The sequence below is a fragment of the Protopterus annectens genome, chromosome 2.part2, assembly GCF_019279795.1.
Source record: "Protopterus annectens isolate FY-2018-M chromosome 2.part2, PAN1.0, whole genome shotgun sequence".
In the NCBI taxonomy this organism is placed as follows: Eukaryota; Metazoa; Chordata; order Ceratodontiformes; family Protopteridae; genus Protopterus; species Protopterus annectens.
In genome coordinates this window covers 483,940,759-483,968,400 of record NC_056730.1, presented here as the reverse complement: position 1 = coordinate 483,968,400, position 27,642 = coordinate 483,940,759, and the positions used below count along the sequence as shown (strand labels likewise).

Below are 27,642 nucleotides of genomic sequence, written 5' to 3'. Positions count from 1 at the left end.
TGGAAGGACCACCTATGGTTTGGTGGGGAACACCAAGGGATCAAGGGCAAGTAACAAACTTTTACCTAGACAGACCCTGAACATGAGAGAGGCTGCAAAAGAATCTGAAAAACTTGACCAACAGCTGTGTTAACACCATGAATGATGTGGCAGAATTCACATCCAAAACAGCATTCAGGTTGAAAAGCAGGCCTGAAATGCACCCACAAATATACTGCTTAGCCCAGACTTCATGTCCCCTTAACAACAACTAAACCTACCATCACACTGAGAAGCAGCTATGAGGGGCGTCAGTAAATAATTGCCAGGTCAGTGGGACTACAACTTAGAAGGGGCTCCCTTGGTGAACCTCCCAGAAATCCTGGATAGGAATACCTTCTGCTCATCTCTTTATAATGGGGTACAAAGAGATTATATTACCTCCACCACTTTAGCTGTCAACCAGCCAAACCCTAGAAAGTCTCTGAAGACCGAGGCCCACTCTTAAAAAACTCACTGAGGTGATCCCTAAATACATCAAAGTAAATGAAAAAGGGAAGAAAGTATTCCCAAGAAGAAACACCCGTCCCGACTATCTGAAAAATTAGAGGGAGATGGAACTCAATGCCTCAAGGGAAGAGGAAGCAAAGGTCAAGAACAAGTAAGGAGAAACTATACCACTCTGGTCTTCTGAAAATGAGAGAGTCTAAACCTCCCAAGAACTATTTAAGTCTATGTCTCCTGACAGTTAATCTGCATCTGACACAGTGGAGAATAGGAAAGGGAAAGAAAGGGGCTGAAAGAAGATTGGATAACCAACAAAACTGAACCCTAGTGGTACAAAGAATGAATCTCCAAGCTAGATAAACCAGGCTCCTATCCCCCACCCAGGTCATCTCAGACCAGAGAGCTGGCTGCATTAAAACGACTGGTAAATGCATCTCTAGAGGGTTTCAGACAGCACAAAGGAGGAAACTATTAAAGGATGCTTGGCCTTACACCTAGGATGGTGATGGGACCTCCCTTTCTTCATATAAACAAATTTGGAAACTAAACTAGAAGAGCAAATGAGTTGCTTAAACAGAAGAAGGCCTTCTTTCTTTAAATAGGCCATGAACTGCATCCCCAGTAGTTCAGTCAACCAGTATTACCTCCATAAAAGTAGAATCCGAAATCAGCAGTTGAGTTAGGACTCGACCTATATCACTTCAATCGCATTGCTAGATAGGGGCACAGGGAATTAACGTCTGGTAAGCCAGATGACTGGGAACACTATTGGGCTACACTTGCAGTAGCTCCAGGGCCATTAGCCTAGTACTTACTCATGAACCTATAAGAATGACATCATCGTTCACACCACTCCATGTAGGTACACAAAAGAGCCTGCAGTTCTAGCCACAGCATCCATACCATCCAAGCAACAGACTGTTTCTTGAGATCCTACCTCAACAGCTGAATAGGTGGTTTTGGAAAAGGTCAACCATGAACCCAGACTCTAGGACATCCTCAAGCTTTTTTAGTACGGACTCCAATGGAAAGACTTGAACTTGGCAAGAAGAGACACACATTTAAAAGGATTAAGCTGCAGAGTGACAAAGTGCATTTTTTGTCCACACATCTCCAAGCTTTATGCTTCCCATCAGGTGGCAGCGGAAAGTCTTTGGTTACTGGTACCACCAGCGGCCCACCTTGACCACACCAGAGTCCGTCAGAGGCCTAATTAAGGAACTGGACATCTTAGAAGCCAGATTCATTGCATGAGGACCCTGCTACAGTTAAAAATAATATTTTTTAAAGGCTGATTTGTACGGGGGGATTACCAGAGTGTCTGATGGCTTTTTTTCCTAGGACAGAAATCACAGAAGAAAAGGGGTGGAGGCTAAAATATGCCTGCAAGCACTTTCTAAATGTAGGCCAAATGGATGAGGGGATGGAGGAGTGGCAGAGTCAAAAACTTGACCATCAACTGACACTGTAGTGAAGTCAATGACAGCCCTATGTCTTACTACAACTCCAAGGAATTCTGCACATACTCATTTAAGTGAATTGTAAGTAAGCAACATGTGTTGTTTGGACAATGGTAGCTGTCTAACTGCACATACACCACAGGCAGTTAAGCAAGATGTTCTAACCTGCTCCAAGTCTGGCTCTGGTGTCATAGAAAAATCCCTAAGGGTGAAATTCTGCGACTTGGGGTCTTTAGAAAACTCAAACAAGTAACTGGTATGTTGTGTTTGGAAAAATGACTTGGGTAATGTCTCAGAAATGGCTTCTTCTCAACAAGGACAAGGGAGGGAGAGTCTGCAGCAGACAAACCTCAGCCCCTTGCATCTGTGATCCATGAATGGGCAATTCAAACAGTTGCTGCACAAGATCAGTGGAAAAGATCAAGGCCAAGATCATCAACATGGGGAAAAACAGCATAAACAAGCAGAGATGCACTCCCCAGAGCAGATCTCCTGTCAACTGCAATAAAGATGAACAAGGCCAGAAACAATTCCCCACTAACCAGGAACAACCTCATCCATGCAATAAATTTGGACATCTACAAAGAATACTAGACTTACACTGGGGAAGGTTAGGCCCCAACCAGTTCTCAAAGTGAAGTCCTCAATGAAGAAGCTCTATTACCCATGGTCAAAGAGAGGTGTCCCGCCATTACACTTGTGAGAAGCTTACTTTCTCCATCCAGTATCAGATTTAAGCAAGTTTAAAAAATTACCACACAGAAAAGTAAGTAGTCACATGAATGTTTACCAATGATAGCAAGACAGAAAGGCTCACGATATGAACGATGCATGTGGCAAAATAAAAAAAAGAAAAATGAAGAAGACAACAGGGATGAATGCACTTATATGTGTCACCATGGGTGAGGGAACTTCCTAAACATTGTAGAATGCCAGTGTTGCAGAGGGTAGATTTAACTATCAAGGAGGGTCCCCAAAGATAAATATAACAAAAGTTATGAACCTTCTACAAATTAAAATTATATACTTAGCAGAATGATCAATCCACTAGTACTAAAACTGCAGGGCTTCAGTCAACTTGGCATCTAAAATGTTCAAAGGCTACTAGCCCCTCCATAATGCTCTGCAAACCAGTTTTATCTCCAGAGCTCAAGTGTGCTGCTCAAAAGAGGCGCACTACATATGGAAATTTTGCAAACATTACTGGCCATGTCAATCACAAGATGGGAGGAGGCTAGTTACACTGGGGAGTATGAACCTGCTTTCTCTGCATATATTATTATAGTAAGTATTTCATTTCTGGTCTGAGGAAGCCCTTCTTCATCAATGAGTAGGACACACTACCAAGCATATTCTCCTAGGTGTTCATCATGAAACATGCCTCTGTTTACTTTGACTCCAAAGACAAACCTAGGCCTGGAGATCACATACAGCTTATAGTGCTGTACAAAAGTCACACAAATACCATATAAAGATGTATTTCTGAAAACATCTGGGAAAGGTAGCCAGTGTTTTACATGAGCTGCACGGCAAAGGTGACATGTCTGATTATGTTTTTCAAAACAGAACCTGACACAGTCAGTGAGGTTCTTAGACAAAATAACATTTGTAACTTTGGAACTCAATTTTTATTAGAAAATGAAACAAAGAATTGGTTATTTTCCAAATGATTCTGTTCAGTCTATGTAAAACCTGACCTGTGGACATTCATGAAATACAAAAGATATTTACTTCTAAAGATTTCAGACAGAAGTAGCGCAGCCTTGAGGAAAGTTGGATATGGCTGTGAAGTGGATGTAAAACAGAAGAGTTAACTTATCCTGTATTGAAATTCTGAGAGAGGTAATCCAAGACTGCAGCTACTGGACCCATAAACGAATCCTTCCTAGGAAGTAGCCTATGTAGAAAAATGCATCTGTTTACTTTTGTGTTGTTTCCTGGTAATGGGCCTCTGCATAAGTTAGGATTTGTTCCACCCCCAGCAGGTATGATGGGTCCCTTGCCATTAGTGGATCTAGATTAACTATGCAGTAACAAAAAAAAAATTAAGCACTGGGTAAGGCTTGCCAGAAATGCGAGTCACTAGGTCTCTGAAGGGTTTGAGATGTAAGGGTCTTTCCATAAGATGAGACCACAGCAGAAGGAATCACAGTTGCAAGGCCAAATGGGGCTATGACAATGATGCTGGACTTCTTATGCTTGACATTTTGAATGAACAATAATGAGATATGGTAGAAAAATGAGAAGGAATCATTCCCTACAGGAAGGATGACAGAATAGAATATGCAGCATTTGGCACTGTTCAGGGATGCAAGGAGGTAGTAGGAAGGCTCCCTCAACAGGGGGAACAAGCTTCCACTCCACAGAACGGCAACGAGATCACTCATGAGACATCAAGTGGCAACCGAGAACTAGCTTCCACAGTAAGGTTACTGGCGATCAGAAAGCAATCTATAGCTATAGTTCATTACTATACTCTTGACAAAGGGGATAAGATTTCCACATTGCTTATGTACCAATCACTGCCATGCTGTTGGTATGGATGGCAACTTCACTGTGTGGTATGGAGTCTTGGAATGCCTACAAATAGGGAAAAAGGCCACCCTTACATCCAAAATGTTGCATAGTGGTCTCTAACCAAGTGTATGATGAAAGGTTGAAAACTTGAGAGAGAGCATTACAAATGGTAGAACATAAAAAACAGAATCACAAAACATTAGAGTGACTCACAAGGAAATCACAAAACATTAAATATTTCTCTACCACTGAAAAAATCCCAGTAACAGTAAATCCATCTACAAAACTGAGATCAAGTGTAGTCTTGGCAGTGAATACTGTTAGGAAAAGGGTTTTTAGTAACATAATGTTTAGGGTTAGGAGCAGAGGTAAGTTTAGGGTTTGCCCTCCTAGCACCGTCTTACTCAAGGTGTGCTAACCCTAATCCTATGCATTACATTACTAAAAAACCCTAAAACCCTTTCCCAACAGTACTACTACACAAGAGGAAAGGACACAGAACACAGACAATATTAGTGATGTACAACACTGCATCTATCCCCTTACCTTACCCTTAACTTGAACACTAACCTGAGGACACTCACATATTTACAATAACTGTTATAACACAGTCTCGCACATCTTCACACCCACCACTTTTACAAATATCAATTTTCCTGCACACTCCTGCTTACCTATGCTATATAAAACTAAATTCAACCATATATGACGCTCAAAAAAGATATGCACTCATTTGTGCAGCGTCTTTTTTTTATGCCCATAAAAACCTTTCTACCAAAAGTGATTTCATCTTTTGTATTTCAAATTGATAAGGTACACTGGAAAAATTACTGAAACTCAAACCAACTAGTGTACAAAGATGAAATAATTGTCAAGAAAAAGTTGCTTGATCAAGTCAATAGTTTACTGTAATCCACATACAAACAAATCCCTGTTCTGAGAGGGACCCCTCATCTTCCCAACTCGTAACACAGAATAGGAATGCCATGTCTCTATTCTCAGAGTGTGTGGACAACAAACCCAAACATCTCTGCAGGAGTGAAGCTCTGATGAAGTTCAAGATAACAAGGAATGAAAGTGCTTAGATTCATGTGTCAACTGTGACTGTTTTTATATGGATTACAATAAACTATTCATTTAATCAAACAACTTGTCCTGACAATTAATGCATCTCTGTACACTGGTTGGGTTGAGATTCTGCCTTTCTACTTGCACCCATCTAATGATACATCTTGGACTGTCTGCTCTTGACAATGTCCTACCCCAATCCAAGAACAGAACTGTCCAGGGTCATTGCCACTGCCAGAGTGGGAATCTGCAAAATAGCTTACCCAAAGTAAGATTCACAGTTTGTAGCTGCCATTGTTAAGTGAATCTTGAATACTCCACTAATCTTTATTTGACAAGATATGGAGTCTGATAGCTATGACCACTGCACTTTGGAAGTCTACTGCAGAATCCTTGTGTGGAATCTTGCATGACAGACCATACAAATTTTAGCTGCCATAAGGTCCACTGCTCTTAGGCAGAGTGCTGCAGTGACCAAATGACCGGGGAGAACACATTGTTAAAGGACCAATCCCATCCAGAGGGGGTAGTGATTTGCAGGATGGATTGCCTAATGTGCACTTAATGAATATTCATTTCTCCAAGGACTGCAACTGGGACTGTGCAATATTTGTTGTTATTCCCAAGGAATGAAAAAGACACAGTACAGACTCTCAGTTTGCAACTAGTCTGTCCAAACTTGGTGCATCTAAGAGACAGCTGTCCAGGTATGGAAACACCTTTAGTCCTAGCAGCTCTTGGTTCATTGTAACTACAGTCATCCATTTGGTAAACACCTTGAGGGCTGAGGTACGATAAAATGAAACCATTTAGTATTGAAAATTACTAGCTATTAACCAGAAAGATAAAAATCTCCTGCACCTCTTGACAATCTTGAAGTAAACAGACATCCTGAAGGTCCAAAGGTCAGATCAGGTCTCCTCCTTAAAAGTAATCAAGCACTAACAGAACTGTAATCAAATGGAAAGTTTGTTTGGAGATAAAGTTGTTTGGACCTCCCAGGTCTAAAATCAGCCTGAGGTCCTTTATCTTCTTTGGGACTAAAAATCTGAAATTATAGCTGAATCGCCTCTGTTCAGGTGTGACCTCTTGGATGGTTCTTTTTTTAATGAGATTTAAAACCTCTTTTTTTGCTACACTAATATGATGTGGCGGGATGTCTGATAGAAGAAAGTGGGGTATGTTGGGGTGGGTGGATATGAATTATATAGCTCCTAGACATTACAGTCTGAAGTCCCTTGCTGGGTATCATGAAAAGCCATACATCAAAGTGGAGGGACAGAAAACTTCTCAAATAACTCCATAGTGGGACAGTTGATCAAGGACTTGAGAATCAAACTGCCATCCCCTATGAAGGAGTACCACAGTATCTCTACTGTTGTTGGTTATTCTTGCTTTTGTGCTGGTGTTTATGCTGGAAGGTGTCATGGTCTCATTTGTTCCTTCCAGACCTCTGATTACCTTGCTGTTGTTCATCATGCCAGTACATTAACGGATTTTGACTCTTTTGCATCACTGAAAAAAAGGTGTTCAACAGGTGGAAACATCACAACAGTTGCGATTGTTTTGCCATTCTTTTACACATTCTCTCTCTAGCTACGAATGAGGAATGATGAGTCAAAGGATACATTTAAGGCACTATGCCTTAGACTCTTTAGCAAAACCTGCATGATGTTGCCAGATGTAATGGCAGAGAGCTATGCCATCACCAAGCTGCTGCAGCTGTACCATCCACTAACTTGTGCACAAGACGCATGGTGAAGTTTACTATCCAAGACACAGCTGTCATGTGACTGTAACTTAAAGTCTCCTTCAGAAAACCTTTTTCCAGTGTGTGTGTCATCTCATCTGCAAACTCCCAATGGAACAATACCATAATGTGGTAGTTAACTACCCTCAGAGCAAGGCGGAAGACATATAAACATGCTTCCCAAATGTGTCCTTTGTTCTGAACTTCTTACTGGGAGGATGATTAAGATGACTTGCACAGTACAAGCTTTCTAAAGGACAGTACAACAATAGGGTTGACTTTAGAGTCTCAACCTAGCAAATATAATTTTTGAGAGGCTAGAGTTCCTTGTGCAGAATCCAAAGAATAGGTGCAATGATGTTAGGCTCTTCCCATACAGTCCTGACAGCATAGCATTTTGGATAAGCACTTCTTACAAAACCAAATAACCATGCCAACAGCAAACTTACTTTTGCAATCTAAACTGAACAAGAACTGCAGAACCAGGGACTCAAATTCAGAGTGCAGTTGTTGGACAGCAGTTAGTTTTTGCCTTCTGGAGAGTTCAGTTCATAGCCAGTCGCTAGACATGTGGCCCAGGTGACCACTAAAAAGCATAGCCCAATTACCTAATTGCTCCAGAGCACCAACTGCTTAACATTCTTACTCAGTGTCACACAGTAGGTAAATGGAATCAAACCTTGAACTAAAGGAAGACGTTCATTAGCAGTTCATAGCCTTAATCCTCTGTGCTGTTGGACTGACAGTGGACTTCACATCTCACTAAAACATCTGTTGTTAGAGATATTCTTTAGATGCTTCACCAAACAAAGTTTCCATGAAAGGCTTAGCAGGTCATTTTCTGTGATACATAACACAGCACAATTTGTTAGTGATCTGTGGAACACCTTGTTAAAATTATTAGAATTCCAGTCAAAAACATATTGAACTTCAGACACACACAAAGCTCCTTTTTATCTCCAACCTTTGATTCCCTCAGCCAAAGACGCTCAAACATATTGAACAGTTCAAACATACACAACTTCACAAAAAAAGTAGGGGATCAAGCTTAAAGCAGTTTTCAGTAAGTACTTTATATCACATAGTTATCACAGGTAAAAATAATTGTGTGTCCTCTCCTGACTATAAACGCTAATAACAATACTGTGTCTAAAACCAACCAGATCACTCACTTTAAATAGAGACACTAAGACACATCTGCCTAGTATATTATTTGTGACTCCATTTAAAAATAAAAGGAGGGCAATGTTTTAATACAAATTTTTGTTGCATCTGACAGATCCAATAATAAAAAAAAAAAAGATAACATCATTATTAAAAATCTGCTTAGCAGCCTGCTAGGATTCTCTAGCTCTCTTCAATTCTCCCATTAAACAGAATTTCAGAGAAAAACTAGAAAAACACAAGTACTATTTTGATAAAGAATTTCCACTTATCCACTTTTAAGATAATTCATGAAAATATTTATTTCTACTTCAGTGCATTTAAGACCACTTGAAGTGACTACCCATGTTAATTGTTTGAAAGTCTAATCTGGACCCCTTCATTAGTCAGGCTGCCAGACTCCGTTCCAAGGCACGCAGGAGCACCCCAGACAAGCAATTAATGGTTAATGGGGGAGTGGTATCCATTGCTGGGAAATATGTGAAGCCAGCTTACAAGCCCATGGCAAGGTCTGAAATCCATATGTGAGGAGGACTGCAGAGACAGAAGTAGCAAGATACCTAGTTTTTCACTGCTTTTTTTTTTTAAATCTTCCTTCCTTCAGTTACTCTGTGAGGCAACACAATGAGTGCTAAATTAGCAAACTAATCAATTTATGCCACAGGCTCTCAAGTCCATCATAATGATCCTCCCTCAATGATCAGAAAGGTCCCACAGCCTCTCCTTGGGTATCAGAAAAATACTTTGGTCTTCTTCAAACAAAAACATTTGCTTGAGCCTCCCTGGAGCATGACAAGACTTCTCATCTTACTGTTTCAGAAACCCTGCTTTAAACAAATAGCATCAGCTGTAATTTATTTTAATTAACACACAATAAAGAGAGACTAGAACTACAAATCAGGTGTTACATTATAAAAGTGAAAACAGCACACATAATCCACTCATGCAGGCCTTCAACGTTTACAAGGCTTCTCGAATTTGAACAATTATGAATTGTGAAAACTTGCATAATAAAGTCTTTAAGTTGTCTGGATTTAGTGTGCCATTTTGTTGTGATTTTTTTTTTAATTGTCTATTTTGCTTTACTCTGTTATCATGGTTAAGCAAGCCAAAAATGCTTGCTTTCAGGTGTGAACATGGAGTGGTGGATAGCTGTAGCGACTTAATCTTAACAAAAAAACTTTGACATTACAGATGTTTTGTGTGTTTAATACTTTGAAAATTATGACTAATCATATTTTTAATTACCACTGTTTTATTAACTTACTGATTCGTTTGTAGACCTTCAATTTCCAGAACTACACCCTTTTCATGTAGTCTAGCAGCAGTATACTTTACTGGTGTAGGTTTGGACTTTTTACTTCCTTTCTCTTCGCCTTTGCCTTCCATTTTGATTGATCTGCGAGAATTCCTGTTAAATAAAAAGTATTTTCAGTTTATTTTTTTAGTTATAACAGATGGTGTAAACACTCTCCATAACAGCTGATCCTTGACAGCATCCTCTGAGTGGTTAACAACCTTCTCAAATGGTACTTCCTAAAATTTTCAACTCCTGTACTTGGGAAGTACATGTCTTCTCTGATCGAAGGACCTGCTTGAAACTCCACAAGCCCCAAGAAGTCCCTGGCCTTGCCTTCTTGGAATGTGGGCTACTGCTGCAAGAAAGCATGCTATATGGCAATATTAAACAGTTACAAACTTGGACTTTTCTTACATTAGACCCTTCTACTTTGATGCAACAGTAATACATTGGCCATCTTTTTTAGAGACTCAAAAGATTTTTCATGTCAAATGACAACTTGAGGACATTAAAATGTTACTTATAATGATAAAAATTCAACACAAATTTTTATCACTAAAAACATGGTAGAGGTTTGGTACAGAACAGAAAAAGTTTTAAAAAAAAACTAATATGTTCCCCTGTGTAATTACAAACTGCAAAGTGCATCTGAAAAAAAAGTAAAATACAGACATCTAGGAAACAACAGTCAGTTACCTGGTATCAAGCTATATTCAGACTTCAAAGAAGAACAACTAGCCAGTGAATCCAGTGAATATATGTACTTAAATGCCCGTGTAAGTTTTACATCGGAGAGACCAAGAGGGCATTTAAGGTTAGAATGCTTGAGCATATAAGAGATATTAATAATAGGAAACAAGAAAGATCCGAAGCCACTCATTTTAAATGTTTCCATAATGGTAATAGTGAAGGTTTACAGGGTACTATATTAGAGAAAGTTAATGACATCCACGGTGGTACAGCGGTAGCATTGTTGCCTCACAGCAAGAGGTTCTCTCGTTTGATTCTCGGCTGGAGTGAAGGGAGTGCCTTCTGTGTGGAGTCTGCATGTCCTCCCCACGGTTGGGTGGGCGTTTGAAAGACATGCATAAATGGGCGTGCCTTCGTTGAAGGTTGAACATCGAGCTGGCACCTCGGCATTCGTCAAAATCTACTGCCAATCATTAGCAGACCGGATTTCCGCTGTGGTGACCCCTAACCAGGAAAAGCCGAAAGACAACAACATATTAGGGAAAGTTAAAGTGTCAGTATTTGATGAATGTCTTTTAAAAAAATTTTTGATAAAGGAATCTCTTTATATTTTGAAATTTAATACTCTGCATCCATATGGACTTAATGAAGAGTTAAATTGGAAATATATCTGATTTAACTATTTAATTAATTAATTGTTTAATTGAACACAATATATGAGGCAAGTTTTTCTGATGTGTTTTTACTCCTTGAAGGCTTGTGTGGTGAGCCAAGACGTTAGAGCTGAGCTGAGTTACAAGTTTTATTATTTTAATAAATTATTGGTGGATTCACTGGCTAGTTGTTCTTCTTTGCGATTTTGTCTAAGTGGTTCCTATATATTCAGACTTTAATCTGGTAGACAAAAACTACTTGAAGAGGAAGAACATGAGTCTACTAATTTTGGAAGATATCAAAGAGTCTATTGATTAGATCAATAAAGCAAATACCGAAGATACTTAATCACATCAGCCATACTCTAAGCTGTCCAGGATTTTGCAGAAAGTCCAGATTTTAGCCTATTTTTGGTATGCTTCTCAAAAAATGTGTTTTTCAGGCAAATCACTGAGGACTGAGAATAATGGCAGTATATAATGACAGGCACTCAAATTCCAGACTTCATATCATTCAGAAAATGTATTCTAATGCAAAATGTGTTATTCTAGCAACTTGCTTAGTTTATACAGTTAACATTGACTTATTGCCATTTTGTTTACTGAATCACAAGAACCCATTTTCAGCAGAGGTCAGGGGAGAAAAGCTCCATTTAACAGAGAAACATGCTTTTTCAAAGACATTACAAAATAAAAACAGTTGAAAAGTATACATTTTAGAAACAATCAACAATATTGCAAGGCACAGAGATAAAGATACGTTACAAAGAAAACAATGAGAAAAAGCAAAGTACAATACTGTGTACAATACTGGAGAGCTTGCCTTTGGGAATTCACAGTAGTAACACGTAAAATCATGCATTTAGTTTAATTGTAACTATAAAAGGGAAGAGATATTAAGATAGATTAATATAAATGGAGAGGAGGGGATAGGAAGAGGTTATGCAAAGAGGGTAGGATAGCGAGGTGAGGGTGATGAAACATTGACAGGTTGTGAATTTTTATAGATAGGGGAGGATAAAAGTAGACAAAACTGATGCTCAATCAGGGTATAGCATGAACACAGCAATGAGTTTGATAGGTGGTCTTTCAGAAGACGCTTGAAGGAAGAATGGCAAGTTACAATTCTAACAGCCTGTTGAATAAAATTCCACTTTTTGGCAATACAGTAGCACTGAATGCTATTTCCAATTGCTTTCTGAGGTTTATAGATGGTGAGAAGTTGCTTATCATTATGACAGAGGGGTCTGTCTGGATGAAGGAAGAATACAGCTTAGTGCAGGAAAAGCAGGGGGTTTATAAATGATGTTGTGGGCAGTAGCTAGTTGCATGACGTCCAGGTAGTGTGGTAGTTCAAACTTTTAATGGTCTTGCAGTGATGTATATAATATTGTTTATTAGCAGCAAATTTAGCAACTTTGTTGCAGTATTTCAAATTTAGTTTTAACAGATTCTTGCAAGTTGGTATGGATAGGGGCACCATATAAGAGTAAAGGAAGGAAGTAATTAGCTGATAGGGTGGTTATAGCAAAGTTAGTAAGGAAGTTTTTATGTCTATAAAGCATGCCAAATTTCTGGTAATTTTTTTTAATGTGGAGTTCAACTTGAAATCAGAGGTTGCCATCAATTGTCACATCAAGCAGTTTTGTATGGGATACGATTTCTCTCTCTGTATTGTTAATTGAGAAGATTCTGAAGCTGGATTTGCCCCTCAGATATGCTAAGGGGAGGAATAGGAGTAGTTTTGTTTTTTGGGGATTGAGTAATAAATGGGCAATGTGAAGCCAGTTTTCCACAGAAGTGAAGGTTTCTTGTGTGATTTCAAGACGGTGCGACAGTGTCAGATAAGCATATTAGTGTTGAACCATCAGCATACTGTAAAAGTGATACTTGGCTAGAGGAGGTACAGAGACCATTAATGAAAACGTTAAAGAGAAATGGAGCAAAAATTAAGCCTAGGAGTACACCAGTGGTAATAGGGAGGTAAAAAGAGAAAGTATGTTGCCATCTAACAGCTTGCTATCTATCAGACATGTAGCTTTTAAATCACCAAAGTGAAGGAGGGGATGGGCCAAGATGGAGCAGCTGTTGAACGACTATGCTAAGTAAGACGGTACCAACGGCTTTGGAAAGATCCAGAAATATGGAAGTGAAGTTTGCCAGAGTCCTTTTCTTGTTTACATTAGCTAAAAAGGACAATACATGCAGTAGTTGTACTATGGCCAGGGCAAAATCCATGTTGAGTACTAGTTAAGAGCTGTTCTGAGAGGTGATGGTGAAGAAGTTGACTGTAGATACATTTTTATAGGATTTTTGAGAGGGGAGATAACTGCAATGGGACGAAAGTTAGAGATTTAGCTTCCTCCCTTGTGCAGTGGGATGACATATGATCATTTCTAAATAGTTGAGATATTCCTGTATGGCTCTATTGAGAGACTGGGTAAGACATGGCTTCTTTTGCCATCTTGAGGTATTCAGGTGGGAAGTTGTCAGTAGCTGTGGAGCAAGGTTATAGTAGATATTGTTACAGATTATAAGGTAAAGTTGTTAGTGTTTGTGGCAAAGGATTACTTGGATTCATGTTTTTCAGAGGTCAATATGGTAGCGGAGGGGGCAGTAAGCAATATGCTATGGGTTGGTGTAGAGTAGGGTGATGTGTTATTGGTGAGGGCAGCAATGCTCTCTATAAAGTATTTATTAAATGCAGTTGCTATTTTGAGGAGAGAACAGGTTTGAGAAGGGTAAGGATCTTTGCTAAGCCAGGAATGAGTAGTGTGTAAATACAAGACCATCATTTTTTGGATCATTTTAATGATTACATTGTAGTTGGTCATAGTATCACTTCTGATCTCTGTATACTTGTTCTGTAGTTTAATTATGAAATTCCCTGTATTGCTGAAAGATTTTTACTTTTATACAGCTACTTCCGCCAAGCCTCGTCTCTGGAATGCATAATGCTTCTGGAAAGGGTGGATAGCTGCAGGAGTGTTTTACTTTTACTCTTTTTCTACATAGAAAGGCAAGTTTATTTAGGGTATTTAAAAAAGTAACTGCATCATCTAATAGAAGAGACCTGTTGCAGGACCTTAAGATACTGCTGAATAAGTCTTTGTTAAATTTTGTGAGATTACTGGTTGGTTCAGGTTGGTGGGTATTGGAGTGATAAGTGTTAAGTCTGTGTGTGTGTATGCAGGAGATGGTCACTTAGGGAGTTAGGATAAGTTTCACTGAGAGTATATTTACTGGGGTCAGAGACTAAAATCCAATCACTAATTGTGCCCTTATTGATTCTGTTGTATCTAGTAGATGCTGTGATTAGTTGAGTCAAACCAAATAGATTTATGCAGGATGAGGGACTGTTAAGAGGCTACAGTTCATCAATCAATATTGGCATCACCAAGAACGATTTTTTCATAATTAATAGTACTAGATACCCAGGAGAAAAATTGTTTGAGTATGGGCATGTTGTTTCCAGGGTGTTGAAAATACAATAACACAGTGTTTTTTTTTTTTTTTTTTGGGGGGGGGGGGAGTTGTGGTAGTGTAGTTTAAAGGAAGGGGATAGCATGTTTAGTGGGAGGGCAATAATAGAATATGAGAATAATATAAGGAACAACATTTTGTTTACAAGAGTTACTGATCAGGGGAGAGGTGGTAGAGGGCTAGAGTTTAGGAAAAAGTCTTTTGAAAGGAAAGGTAAATAGAAAAGTGAAGGCTTTGGGGTGGGGTAAAAAGGATAGTAGTGGTCTGGGACGTACAGAAAGAGGATGAGATGATTACGAGATTAGGTAATATATTGTGGGGAGGAGTTTTTAACTGTCTTTCCATATTTAAAATCTATCCCTGATCTTGGTCTTTTGTGTCCCTCCCCCTAGTTTTGTTTGGCTTTGTCCAAAATTGCTGCACTAAGAGGTTAACATGTATGATTACAGGTTTGTCAGACCTTAAAATTATGGAAACCGTTGACCTGGTTACTAAACTGGTGACTGTTACCTGTGTGGGTGGGAATAACCTTAAGAATGTTTCTTTAAACCACACCAAAAAATCTATGGAGATCAATACTCAGCACTGTAAGCATCAAGCTGTGGGGCTTACATTTAGTGAAATTCTGCCACTACCCAGATTAACAGACTACAAATTCATAAAAGCTAGTCTATTCAATAAATTGTTTTGCAGCTTTTGCTAAGAAAATGGCTTGAATATTCTAAGCACGTGGTATGATGCTGTGGATTATATTTCTGCATTTGCTTCTGACAGGCTACATTTGAGCTACAAAGGGGAAAGCTTCTTACAAGATAAGTGAAAGCGTATGTGTGTTGAAACATTTTTAGGGAAAGACACATTCCAACATATACACAACTTACAGCAATTAGATTCAATACTACAGAATGACTACTATACTTATGCAAGAACATTTTTCGGGGGGGGGTCAAATAAAAGATTATTACTACTACTCAAATAAATCAAGGGTTACTGTCATTACTGAAGCTTGAGATGCTTTTCATGCACCATTCTAACTTTATTAAAGATGAATGCATGCACCCTCTAACACTCTTGCATAATTCTGTTCAATGACTTTCAACATTTGTAGGCCAGGATTACAATATTCTGGTAACTCAGACTAATAATACATCATGTCCTAAACATTAAACTTGCTGCATGTTATAGAATTCCCAGCATGAAGTCTCTGCATCATTCAAGATTGTTTTCATATTTACCTTGAATCTTAGTAACTGGCCCTTCTATTCTTCAGGGTGACTTTAATTATGCAAACCTTGAAGGGATGCATGTATATGCTTAATTTCCCCAAGCATCAGAATTTGGGGATCTCAGTATACTGAATTTAAAGAAATAGTCAAATTTCAACCTGACCTGTGGAAATAACATGACCCTGTTTTGACCAATATGAATAGTTGTGTTACTAAGGTAGGTGGTTTTCAGACAATGCACTCTTCTATCGCTCCTTCTGTTACAACGATAGCTACTATTGCTACGAGATGCAAGACTGCAGACTTTGAGGCTATTTGGAATAGTATAATGTCTACAGACTGTAGGATGGATGGCCTTAGAAAGTCATCCAATGACAACAATTAGTATGAGAGAGACAGAGATTATGGTCTTGCAATCTCCACAACTGCCAGTGATTAATAACACGTGAGATTAGCCTTAAAAGCACATAACAAATTAACACCGCTGCCTTTGGCCATCAATAACACCACCCACACTCGAATACAATTCACAATCCACTGCTGTACAGTAAAGCAATAATCACTGGCTTCCCATGATTTACTATCCTTCATTTTCAGCATACTGCCTTGCACTGCAACCTTCCCAACAGTAACATAAACTTGCAATGTTCATTTGGTATTCGAACATAGTGTAATGGTAACATGCTACCACCAATCACACTCATCTCAGCACATCAACTGTTAAAATCACAAATGTACTTAAAATGAGACAATTATATCCCATGAGAGATGGTTAGCTGTAATAAAGTACTCATTCTCCAAAAGACAGATGACAATCACAATGTTTTGGAACTACCCCTACGTACATACACTGGCATTCAACTGCAAGCATTTGAAATCTAACAATATATATTGGAAATAAAAATTAGGCCTTGCATTTTGAAAATCAAATGGTCTTGCCCAAGGAAATGTAAAATAAAAGGTTTAAATGGATGGCATTCAGAAAAGCACTACTCTAGCTATAATAATAAACTGCTGCAGAAAACTCTAAGGAAGCATTTACAGACATGGTCTCTAGACAAGACCTCAATGCCAGCAAGCATTATTTTATTTGCAGTCATAACTGACACAGTATATTTGAAAATGCAAGCACAGACTCTAGCTGCTAGTTAACTTCTAAACTTGGAAGTGTCACATTATTTAAAAAAATGTCCAAAGTAGCATCCTGAAAGAAATCATCACTGGCAGTTACTGAATCTGCATTGCTTCTTATGGCAAGATCCTCCCTCTGTAGTCAGCAAAGCATTTTAGATTCTTCCATTTCCTTTCCAATTCACATTTTTAAATGAAAATACCTTGCCTGTCAAGTCAAATACCATACACTTGAAGGAAATAAGGCTCGGCTCCTGGATATGTCCAAAACTTTTAATAATCCACAAAGAGGTCACACTTTAACGCAAAGTCACAAAAAGTACGTTTTCGTTTCACACGACTTCTTCAGAAAGCAGACATCAGAATACTGCTACAATGGATACATCCTCCTTTTATAATCACTCAGCTAATTGTCCGTGGATGAATCGGAAGGAATCCTTTCCATTTTTCTGGTCATTCTGGTCCTCGGGGCCTTCTCTTCCTTTTCTGAACTTAAAAAAAGTTGGGCCTTGCTCCAAGTTCTGTGGAATTAGTGGGACCATCAGTGTTACTTAAGTGTTACAGTTGAACTGTGGCTTCAGCAGCAGACTTCCTGCAAACTAACACAGTCAATGCTTTTCCTGTGGGTGAATTAAGTAACACTGATGGTCGCACTAATTCCACAGAACTTGGAGCAAGGCCCAACTTTTTTTAAGTTCAGAAAAGGAAGAGAAGGCCCCGAGGACCAGAATGACCAGAAATATGGAAAGGATTCCTTCCGATTCATCCACGGACAACTAGTTGAGTGATTATAAAAGGAGGATGTATCCATTGTAGCAGTATTCTGATGTCTGCTTTCTGAAGAAGTCGTGTGAAATGAAAACGTACTTTTTGTGACTTTGCGTTAAAGAGTGACCTCTTTGTCGATTATTAAAAGTTTTGGACATATCCAGGAGCCGAGCCTTATTTCCTTCAAGTGTATGGTATTTGGTTTGGTTTGTTCTTACACTTGATTCCAGCGTCTTTTTCGTTTGTTGCCTGTCAAGTCACTCAGCTCTGCAGGAAGTTTTATACACCTATGGCAGTGAAGGCGAACATTTTGGGTTTGCTGTGTCAAAAGCTTCTGGCACAAAATAATTCAGTGCACTTCACACATGAGCAACAAATGCAAAAGCAGTGTCTTTGGTAACTTGGGTGTTGGTGATCACTGGCATGTCACCCAAAATGTAGTGGCGTGTGTCACCTTTGACACGCATGTCATAGGTTTGCCATCACTGATCTATGGCAATGCACCCCTTGACAAGATCCGACAGTTTAGTAAAACAAAAGTTCGCTCTGTGGATGGCTATATGAAGCCAACATAATTCTTTCATAGCTTCATGCATCTTTACTGCACATTTCACCTAAATAATTACAAGGTTCATATACTGCATTTCACATATACTTGAACAAAAATGCAGATTATTTTTTAATAGTTTCTGCATTTTACTTCTCTGCTGCATCTCCACCTGGAAAAAATAATTACAGTTTTTTGTGTGTGCTTTACACACACAAACACACACACAAGTCTATGTCAAGTCATCGAATGGCCACATTGTCAAACGTCATTGCATCGACAGTGCAGGCCGTCAAACCATTCTGTCTGGGATCGTGTTATAATAAGGATCAAAAAATGTTGCCCTTTTCTCCACTGCAGTATAATCTTGGAGTTGGTATATATAATTAGTGGGAGTGTGGGGATTCAATGGTCTGCACTGTTAATGAGAAGATGTTTGACAATGTGGCTGTTTGATGAATTCACACATGCACGTGCGCATGCACAAACGCACAGCCCTTAACTGGAGTGCTATTAGTGAGCAAGATGATGGAAAACTGTGCTGGGAAAGGTTAAAGAATGTCTGCCTTGAATCATTGGAAAAGTGCATTACAGCTAAAAGAAATGCAAAAAGATAAATCAAGGTATTGCCTCCTTGGTAGAACAAGAAACTTGAACTACTAGTCAGGAACTTAAATTTAGAACATACACGAACTTTTCCATTACTCTAAACAAGACTATCTGCAAATATATAGAGCTGAGTATATTTTTCTGTATTATTCTGTATTATAGAGCTAAATTGTTGCTTAGATATCTGTTGTCTTACTGTTCTGCAAATATACAGAGATCAGTATATATTTTCTGGGTTTTATAATTTGCACTGTGATTCCTCACATCTCTGGTGAAACTGTCTTCCCCATCCCCCCTCCCTGTTCCTGGTTGTAGTTTAAATTTGGTGGCTTTTGCAGTGCCCACCCCACTGTAGATCTAGGACACTCCCCCAGTCCCATCTCTTTACCGCATTCTACCTAATAAACCCTTTCTGCACTTGCTTTTAGTCCTTTTTAATTTAATTGCATTTTTTCAAACTGTGTGTGGACTAATATTGCTACATACTCAAGTGTGCCAGCTTGCACTGCATGTGAATTGTTTTTACTACTGTTTTTGCTACTTTTCTGAAAAAAAAAATGTAAGCCTGTTTCCTACCTTTCCTGTAATTAGTATTCCAGATACAGATTTGCTGTATCCAGGACTGGTTGTAAGCTTCTGAGCCCCCCAAGCCTTTCTGTGTTGAATAGAAGCCTTCTAGCTTATCAGTGGGAGTGGTAAGCATTAGGTAACCTGTCTACCACATAAGGAGTGGTTCTGGCCCAGAATTTGTAGTTATTGGCCGTTTGGGCGGTCTTCCATCTTTCTCAACTTTCTGATTTGAAGGCCTGCATTTGCACTTGTTTCTGTCATGTATCTCCTGGGCCTATCTCATTTGCTCACTCAAAAAAAAAAAAAAAAACAATTTATCTGCTTTTACTGCATTTGTGTTTCTTCCTACTTTATTTTGCTTTTGCGTCATCTTAAAAGTACTCAATTGTATTTACTACTGCTTGGTGTAACTCATTCTAAGCCTTTTAGTTTAAGCACTTGGGCTTCAGACCAGTTTTACATTAAGAAGGTTTGTGGTCTGCACTGTAGTGGCAGAACAGGTAGCTTACATCCTTCTAAGTTGGGAACTGCTGATTGAGGGCTCAGTGTCTTTTATGCTAAAAGTGTATTAATTCTGGTTTAAGCACTTGGGGTTCAGGCCAGTTATTTTACATTAAGAGGGTTTGTGGTCTGCACTCTTGTGGGAGGAGAGGCTGGACTCTGCCCTTCTGAGCTGGGAATTTCTGGTTAAAGGCTTATAGTGCCTGCATATCTGAACTGCTTCTTACTGAAATTGGTACACCTTGTTTGCTGTAGCATAGACTAGATCCAGGCCTGCTGAATCTAGCTTTGTTTGTATAACTTGAGCACTAATTCAGGCATTCTTCAAAGTATTTAATTGTATTTATTACTGCTTGGTAGTAACTTGATTAAAGTGTAGCTATCATTCTAAGTCTTTTGGATTAAGCACTTGGGCTTTAGGTCAGTTATTTTACATTAAGAGGGTTCGTGGTCTGCACTCTTGTGGGAGGAGAGGCTGGACTCTGCCCTTCTGAGCTGGGAATTTCTGGTTAAAGGCTTATAGTGCCTGCATATTTGAACGGTTTCTTACTGAAATTGGTACACCTTGTTTGCTGTAGCATAGACTAGATCCAGGCCTGCTGAATCTAGCTTTGTTTGTATGCTTGTTGTTTGTTTGCTCATTTCCCTGAAACGCTAATTCCACCTAAAACGCGGCTTTTCAGTGCTTTTGTGAATCCCTAGTGATATCTGCATTGCTTACTGTACTTATTTCCTTGTTTCACTTGAAATAAAGTTACTGTTTGTCGTTTTTGCATTTAAGTTACCTGCAACACATTGCATTTAAGTTACCTGGCACTTGCTCACTAAAGAAATTATATAAGTCAGCACTAAAAAATTAAAAGCACTACACACTCACAAACTCCCCTTGAGTACCTTGTTCCCCATTGGCCCTTTTTTCAATTATAAAGGAATTCCCAATACTATTCTAGCATGTCCAAAGGTCAGTTGTCAATCTCCTCTCCGGTTCAGCTGGTGAATCTGGGAATCTTGAGGCAATGTTACAACTGCCTCATGTACACAGACAACCCTCTCCTCCTCCCAACAAATTCCAACACATGTGAGAGATGCAACCATATAGCCAAACTGTAGGCTAAGCTCTCTCAACTCAGTACTGGCGTAACCAGTCAGGAGGAGAAGAAAACCACACTCACTACAATTCCAGTCTCACATAGACCTACCACGACAGCAAACCAAACACAAACACACAAAAACATACTCGGAGGCTCTAAATAAAAATCTGCCTAAGCAGCAGAGACCTCCAAAGCAGACACCCAAACAACCGCTACCCCAAAACAAAACACATGCAACACATAGCTCACAAAGCCAGTGTGCCGAACAGTCACAGCCATTAAGGCTAAACAACACACCTGATACACTTGTAATAGGTGACTCTATCGTTAGGCAAACTGATGTCACGCTCACCAGGCTGAACAAGGAGAAGGTCACAGTGAGCTGCCTGTCGGGTGCTAGGAGCCGCCACATAACACAAGCACTCAGGTCACTCCATGGCAAGTACAAATATGACTCAGTCATTGTCCATGCTGGTGTGAATGACCTGAGACATACCTCCCTGGACTACATGAAAAGAGACATAGAGAAGCTCTCTGAGCATGTAGGCCAGGCCGGTATGACCCTGACCTTGAGTAGCATCTTACCCTCACCAAGAATGATGCCACAATATGAAGACAAGATGATCAATTTCAACAATTGGCTTAAGTATTGGTGTCATTCAAAGGGGATCCAATGCCTGTCAGCCTGGGATGACATGCTCGACAAGCCACGATGCTTCGCTAGGGACGGCTTGCACCTGTCACCCCTGGGCTTTCGGATATTGGCAAAGGCTCTTGCTACCCCTTAGTGCCTTTTTTAGGCAAGGCTCAAAAGACAAACCCACCTCCATAGGTATCACAAGGGATAAGAAACTAAGAGTAATACTACTCAACGCCAGAAGTCTAAACCTCAAGATGCATGCACTCGAAACTCTCCTTAGCATGGAGAACATCGACATCTGTGCAGTAACAGAAACCTGGTTCAAGGCTCCCGAGAGCACCCCAGCACTACCAGGTTATACCTCATACCATGCTTTTTGGCCCCAAAACTTGGACCAAACCACAAAAGGAGGGGGAGTATCAATATTCGTCAAAGATACCCACACCTCCAGATTGGTGGCACAGCACGAAGCATCAGAGACTATCCATGTGCAACTAACAGTGGGTAAAACTGCCTTCCAGTTTATAGCCTGCTACAGACCACCGCCCAAACCCAGGAACCCCACTCGGCCTTCCTGAGAACACTGGAAAATATGAAGGTCTCTCCAAACACCATTATATTGGGCGACTTCAACCACCCAAACATAGACTGGGAGCATTACTCTAGCTCCAACACCCTAGCCCAAAGGTTCCTAGAATTTATAAACTCAAATGCTACGGAACAACTTGTTACCACTCCCACAAGAGGGGAAAACATACTGGACCTGACCATCACCAACATGGGGACTCTATGCTCCAGACCAGAAGTGTATCCCTCACTGGTAAGATCAGACCATAAACTAATCTCACTGGATATTCACATCCCGACCCCACCCCCTACCCAAAAAAACAAAGTGAAAAACTTCTCTAAAGCAAATTTCACACTCCTCAAAACCGAGGTGGAATCCTTCAAAGCCCCCGGGCCTGTGGAAAATACGGCCCAGACTGCAGAATCCTTTATAAACGCATTCTATGAACACCTTCAGGAATGCATGGATCATGCAATCCCAAATAAAACCAAGACCCAATCCTCCAAAGGCAGACGTCCTGTCTGGTGGACCCCAGCCATAAACAAACTATATAACAGAAGGAGGAAGCTACTACATGACAGAGCAAAATCCCAAAAAGGGAAGGCATCCCTGATCAGTATTAGCAAAAAAACTACGGGCACTCATAAAATCATCTAAAGCCAGCTTCGAGAGAAAAATTGTACAGGGCACTAAGGATAATCACAAGGCTTTCTTTAGTTATGTTAGGAACCTGGGTGGGAATTCCCAGATATGCTCAGAATTAGTCCAAAATGACAAAAAATACACCGAACCCACAGACATTGCCAACATCCTAGCTGACAGGTTCAGCGCAAACACCTCCCCTCCCCCACCAAAAGGGCAAATATCTATCTCAGCAGAGTGCTGCCCCCTGACATCTCAGATGCTCAGGTAAGAGCCGCCCTCTTCAAAGCAAAAAACACAGCATCAATGGGGATCAGACGGTATCCCGGGCTGCGTCCTACATTAACTCCAAGAAGAGCTAAACCCAAACATAAAACTACTGTTCAATCTCAGCCTTACTACAGGATACGTACCTAAAGAGTGGCATACAGCAACAGTGGTCCCTGTCCACAAAGGTGGTGCCTCAATGCATCCTGGAAACTATCGCCCCATAAGCCTGACTAGCTTGGTCTGCAAAGCTATGGAAAGGATCATCATGGGCTGGGAGGGTGGCCTAATGGTTAAGGTGTTTCCCTTACAAACACAAGGTGCAGGGTTTGAATCTCACAAGGGATAATTGGCTAAGCTTAAAATGGCTTGCAAGAGCAGTTAGCTTAGTACTAATCTATGAACCTATGAACCTATGGACCTCATAAATACAGATATTGGGGACCTACAGACACTGGATCCTACCCAGTTTGGCTTTAAGGGCAGATCCTGCCTACTAAACCTGGTCGATTTCTTTGTAACAGTCACCAAGGCCATTGACGAGGGGAAGGTTTTCCACACAGCCTACCTGGACCTCACAAAAGCCTTCGATACAATACCCCACTCGGGCATTATAGATAAGCTCACCAGCTTAAATATAAACCCCTATGTCACTAGATGGGTTGCAAACTGGCTCAAGGACAGAACCCACATGGTTAGAATTGCTGGAGCCATGTCAGACTCCAAACCAATTACAAGTGGCGTCCCACAAGGCCCAGTCCTGGGACCTCTCTTGTTTGGTATATATTTCTCGGAGGTACAGGCCAACACGGAAGGACTGTGGCTGACCAAGTTCACAGATGACTGCAAACTGGGCGCCATAATCGACTCTCCAGCCGACACAAGCATCCCCCAAAAGGGCCTCATAGAAATAGACAAATGGTGCCAGAGCCATGGCCTCAAGCTAAACGCCAAAATGTGTATGGTCATCCCCTTTGGCAAAAACAAAGTGCCCACAAATTACCACATAGGTGGTAATCCATTAAGTACAGAAGAAGTAATTAGGGACCTGGGGACCCAAGTTGATAGCAATCTCTCATTTCACAACCACGTGGCCAAAGTGGTTAGAAAAACATTTTATATAGCCCACCTAATCATGAAGGGATTCACATCTAGATCAGGGGAGGTCATCGTGTCTCTTTACTCATCCCTCATCAGGCCCATAATTGAGTACAATGCCCCTTTTGGGATGTACCTTACCAGACACCTGCAGCAACTGGAAAGACCCCAAAAGTACCTCACCAAGAGGATCAAAGGGCTCAAACAGATGCCATATGCTGCCCGGTTAAAGAAACTCCAGCTCTACTCAGTGGCATACCGCCTGCTCAGAGGCGATCTGTGCCTGATGTATAAAGCCATGCCCAACCCGGAATTAATGGACATGCTGCACCTCAGAAAATCCAAATCCCATCGAGCTACGCGCTCGAGAGACTTGAACCTCAACACTGAAATAAATAGGACATGCTGGAGGGACAGATTCATAACCCAGAGGCTCCCTTCACTATGGAATAAAATCCCAGTCCAGGTTAGGCAGAGTCCCTCATTGACTCTCTCTCAAGAGGAATCTTGATGAGTGGATGGGAGATCGTAAGTTTACCCTGGGTATCACTTCTGTGTCACTGTTAGACAGAGGCACAGTATACTAACCTCGAAAAAGGGCATAGCAAAATTAATTTAAAATGGGTGGTGAAAGCCAAACACACTCTGGCTAGGCTTATAAATGCCCTAGGGCAGATAGCCTAGTATGAACATATGAACCTATAAGCAGGCTAAATGAAATATACAGATGGTTTAAACAATTCAGTGTTGCACATGTACTGTGAGCAAACTTTGCTTACTAAATTAGTTGACAGAAAATATTTTTACCAGTATGTAAACAGATGATAAATTCTCTAATTTATTTTGTAGATCCACTAAAACAATAAACAACCGCACCACTGGGACTGTAGGACGTCAATGTATTAGAAAATAGTAAAAAAACACAAACACTTGGTAAAATAAAGAACATTTTGCCTTGTATAACTTCTGTAACCACCAAACACAACCAATAAGGGTGATCTGTGAGTGGTCATTTATCAAGAAAGTGATGGTAAAGAATGTTTATAACAAAATAAAGCATGCATGTATAGTATGAATTCTGATACTTTATCAGGTAATGTCGGATACAGGATTAAAGATGTGATCTGTAGTAAAACTAACACATTACATCATAATGGCACTATCTTACTTAGCAGCTACAGAATGTCATATCTCAAGAAGCTTACAGACATCCTCACATTCCTGAACATTCCTGAAATGCAAGTCAACATGGTAGGCCAAACATATATATATATATATATATATATATATATATATATATATATATACTGTTAACAGTAAATGCTGTTTAAAAAGTGTAAACAGTAATGTTATTTAGTATAAAAAGTACAGTTGTGTACAGTCTTACCATAACAGCAAATGTCCCTCTCTTTACTGTTGCAGTACTCTTTACTGTCAAGGGTAGCCAAACATCCGAGCAGTACACCAAAGCCTTATAATTTTATACACATCATACATCACATGTATGCTCCCTGCTCAAGGCACAGGGCATAAAGTACAGACGTACTTGCCTCAGAAATGAAAAGACCCAGGAGGAACAACAGTCCAAGGAGAAATATGTGTATCCAGAAGGAGAAATAAAAAAAAAAAGAAAACAAACAGACATAAGCAGAAGGAGAGAGAGAGTGAATCCTACAACAGTGAAGAAAAGGACATCTACTGTTATGGTAAGACTTCACACAACTGTACTATGTCCTTCTACAATACTGTTGTAATTTTCTTTACCAAAGGGAGAGTACAAAAGCTCATGAGGAAACTAGGGAGGAGGAAGGCCCAGAAGAGCCCTCAAGAAACCCATGAAGGATATCTCTGGCAAAGCCAGCTCTTGCTCTGGAAACAACAGCCAAGTTATAATGTCAAGGATGGAACTGGTATACAATCCTTTGGAAAAAGCAGCAGAGGAAGCTACAGCTCTGGTATAATGAGCCTTTACAGTGGCAGAAAGGCATTTTCCATGAAAAAAGTACGAAAAAATGGCCTTAGAAATCCATGAGGATATGGTTTGCTTAGAAACAGCCAAATCCATACATCTGGGATGAAAGGAAAAAAGAAGTTATGTACTCACCATAACTTTCCATCTGAGTAGTTGTACTTCATTCATCTTCAACCTGTGGGAATACGGATCCAAGCCAGCAAATATTACTAGCATCAGCACTGAGCTCCAGACTCCTCCCCGTACCCATAACACACCTCCACTGCCTTCCATCCCCAGATCGAGTTTGCTGAACTCATACTGAGAACCCCACCTGATAATATACTTGTGACCTATACTGCAGCCCGTAGGCTGATCATGCACCAAGGTCCGGGGGAAGGAGGGAGGGATGGTTGAAGACAAACGAAGTACAACTACTCAGATGGAACGTTATGGTGAGGACATAACTTCTTTATCTGAAGTAGTTGAGTCCCCAGCTACTAAACCTCCTGGGAGGCCCCCATGGAAGGATATTCCGGAGCACCATGGAACCAAAAGATGCTCTCCACCTGGAAATCAAATCCAATTTGTAATGAGAATAAAATGTATGAGATGAGGAACAAGTAGCTGCAGAGCAAATGTCATCCAAAGACACTCTAGACCAGAATGCCGCAGACGTAGCCATGGACCTAGTGGAATGAGCTTTTACCTGACCTGGAGGAGACATGCCTTTGTCCTTGTAGACCTGCAGAATGCATAACGAAATCCATCTAGCTATGGTGACCTTGGAGATAGGTTTCCCCAAAAAGGGTTTATAGAAGGAAAGAAACAATTGATTAGACGTACGGAAATTCTTTTGTCCTGTGTAAATAGAATTGTAACTGTCTATGAACATGCAACATGTGTAGTTTGTAATCCATGTTGTTCGTAAAATTGGGAAAGAACACAGGCAAATTTATAGTCTGATTGATACTGACTGGTGATGCCACCTTAAGAAGAAAAAACGGATTGGTCCTAAGGGAAACTCTGCCTTTATGAAAAATTATGTAAGGATGTTTGATGGACAAGGCCTGTAATTCTGAAATCCTTCTAGTAGAAGTGATAGCTACCAGAAAAGCTGTTTTCCACGACAGAAATTTTAGATCTGCAGTTGCGGCAGGTTCGAGAGGTGGAGCAAAGTACAGTTTTGTACCTACCATAAATGTAGATGTCCGAGAGGTATGCATCTGCAGTCCTAACAAATGGGTTGTCCTGCGTCAGGCAGCCCTTCGGTCGGCCGGATTCCAAAGTCTGGGTCTGGCCTCGGCTGATGTCACACTTCACCCGACGTCATCACTGCTGGGGTATAAAGGCATCAGCTGACGCCATTTTCCTCAGTGTTTCTTGCCCCAGATGCCAGGTGCCCTCTAGGAAAGCTAAATTTGGATAAATGCAGATAATTCCAAACAATAGAGAGCAATAT

General features: G+C 40.2%; 1 protein-coding gene across 1 annotated transcript in view; it reads right to left on the bottom strand.

Moving 5' to 3' along the window:
* IQGAP2 (IQ motif containing GTPase activating protein 2) overlaps positions 1-27,642 on the bottom strand; it is a gene marked incomplete in the record, with an annotated part of 4,327,392 nt that overhangs the window by 151,702 nt on the left and 4,148,048 nt on the right. Inside the window, 1 exon segment of the mRNA XM_044063965.1 lies at positions 9,713-9,856. Within this exon segment, the coding sequence (XP_043919900.1) occupies positions 9,713-9,856 (144 nt within the window).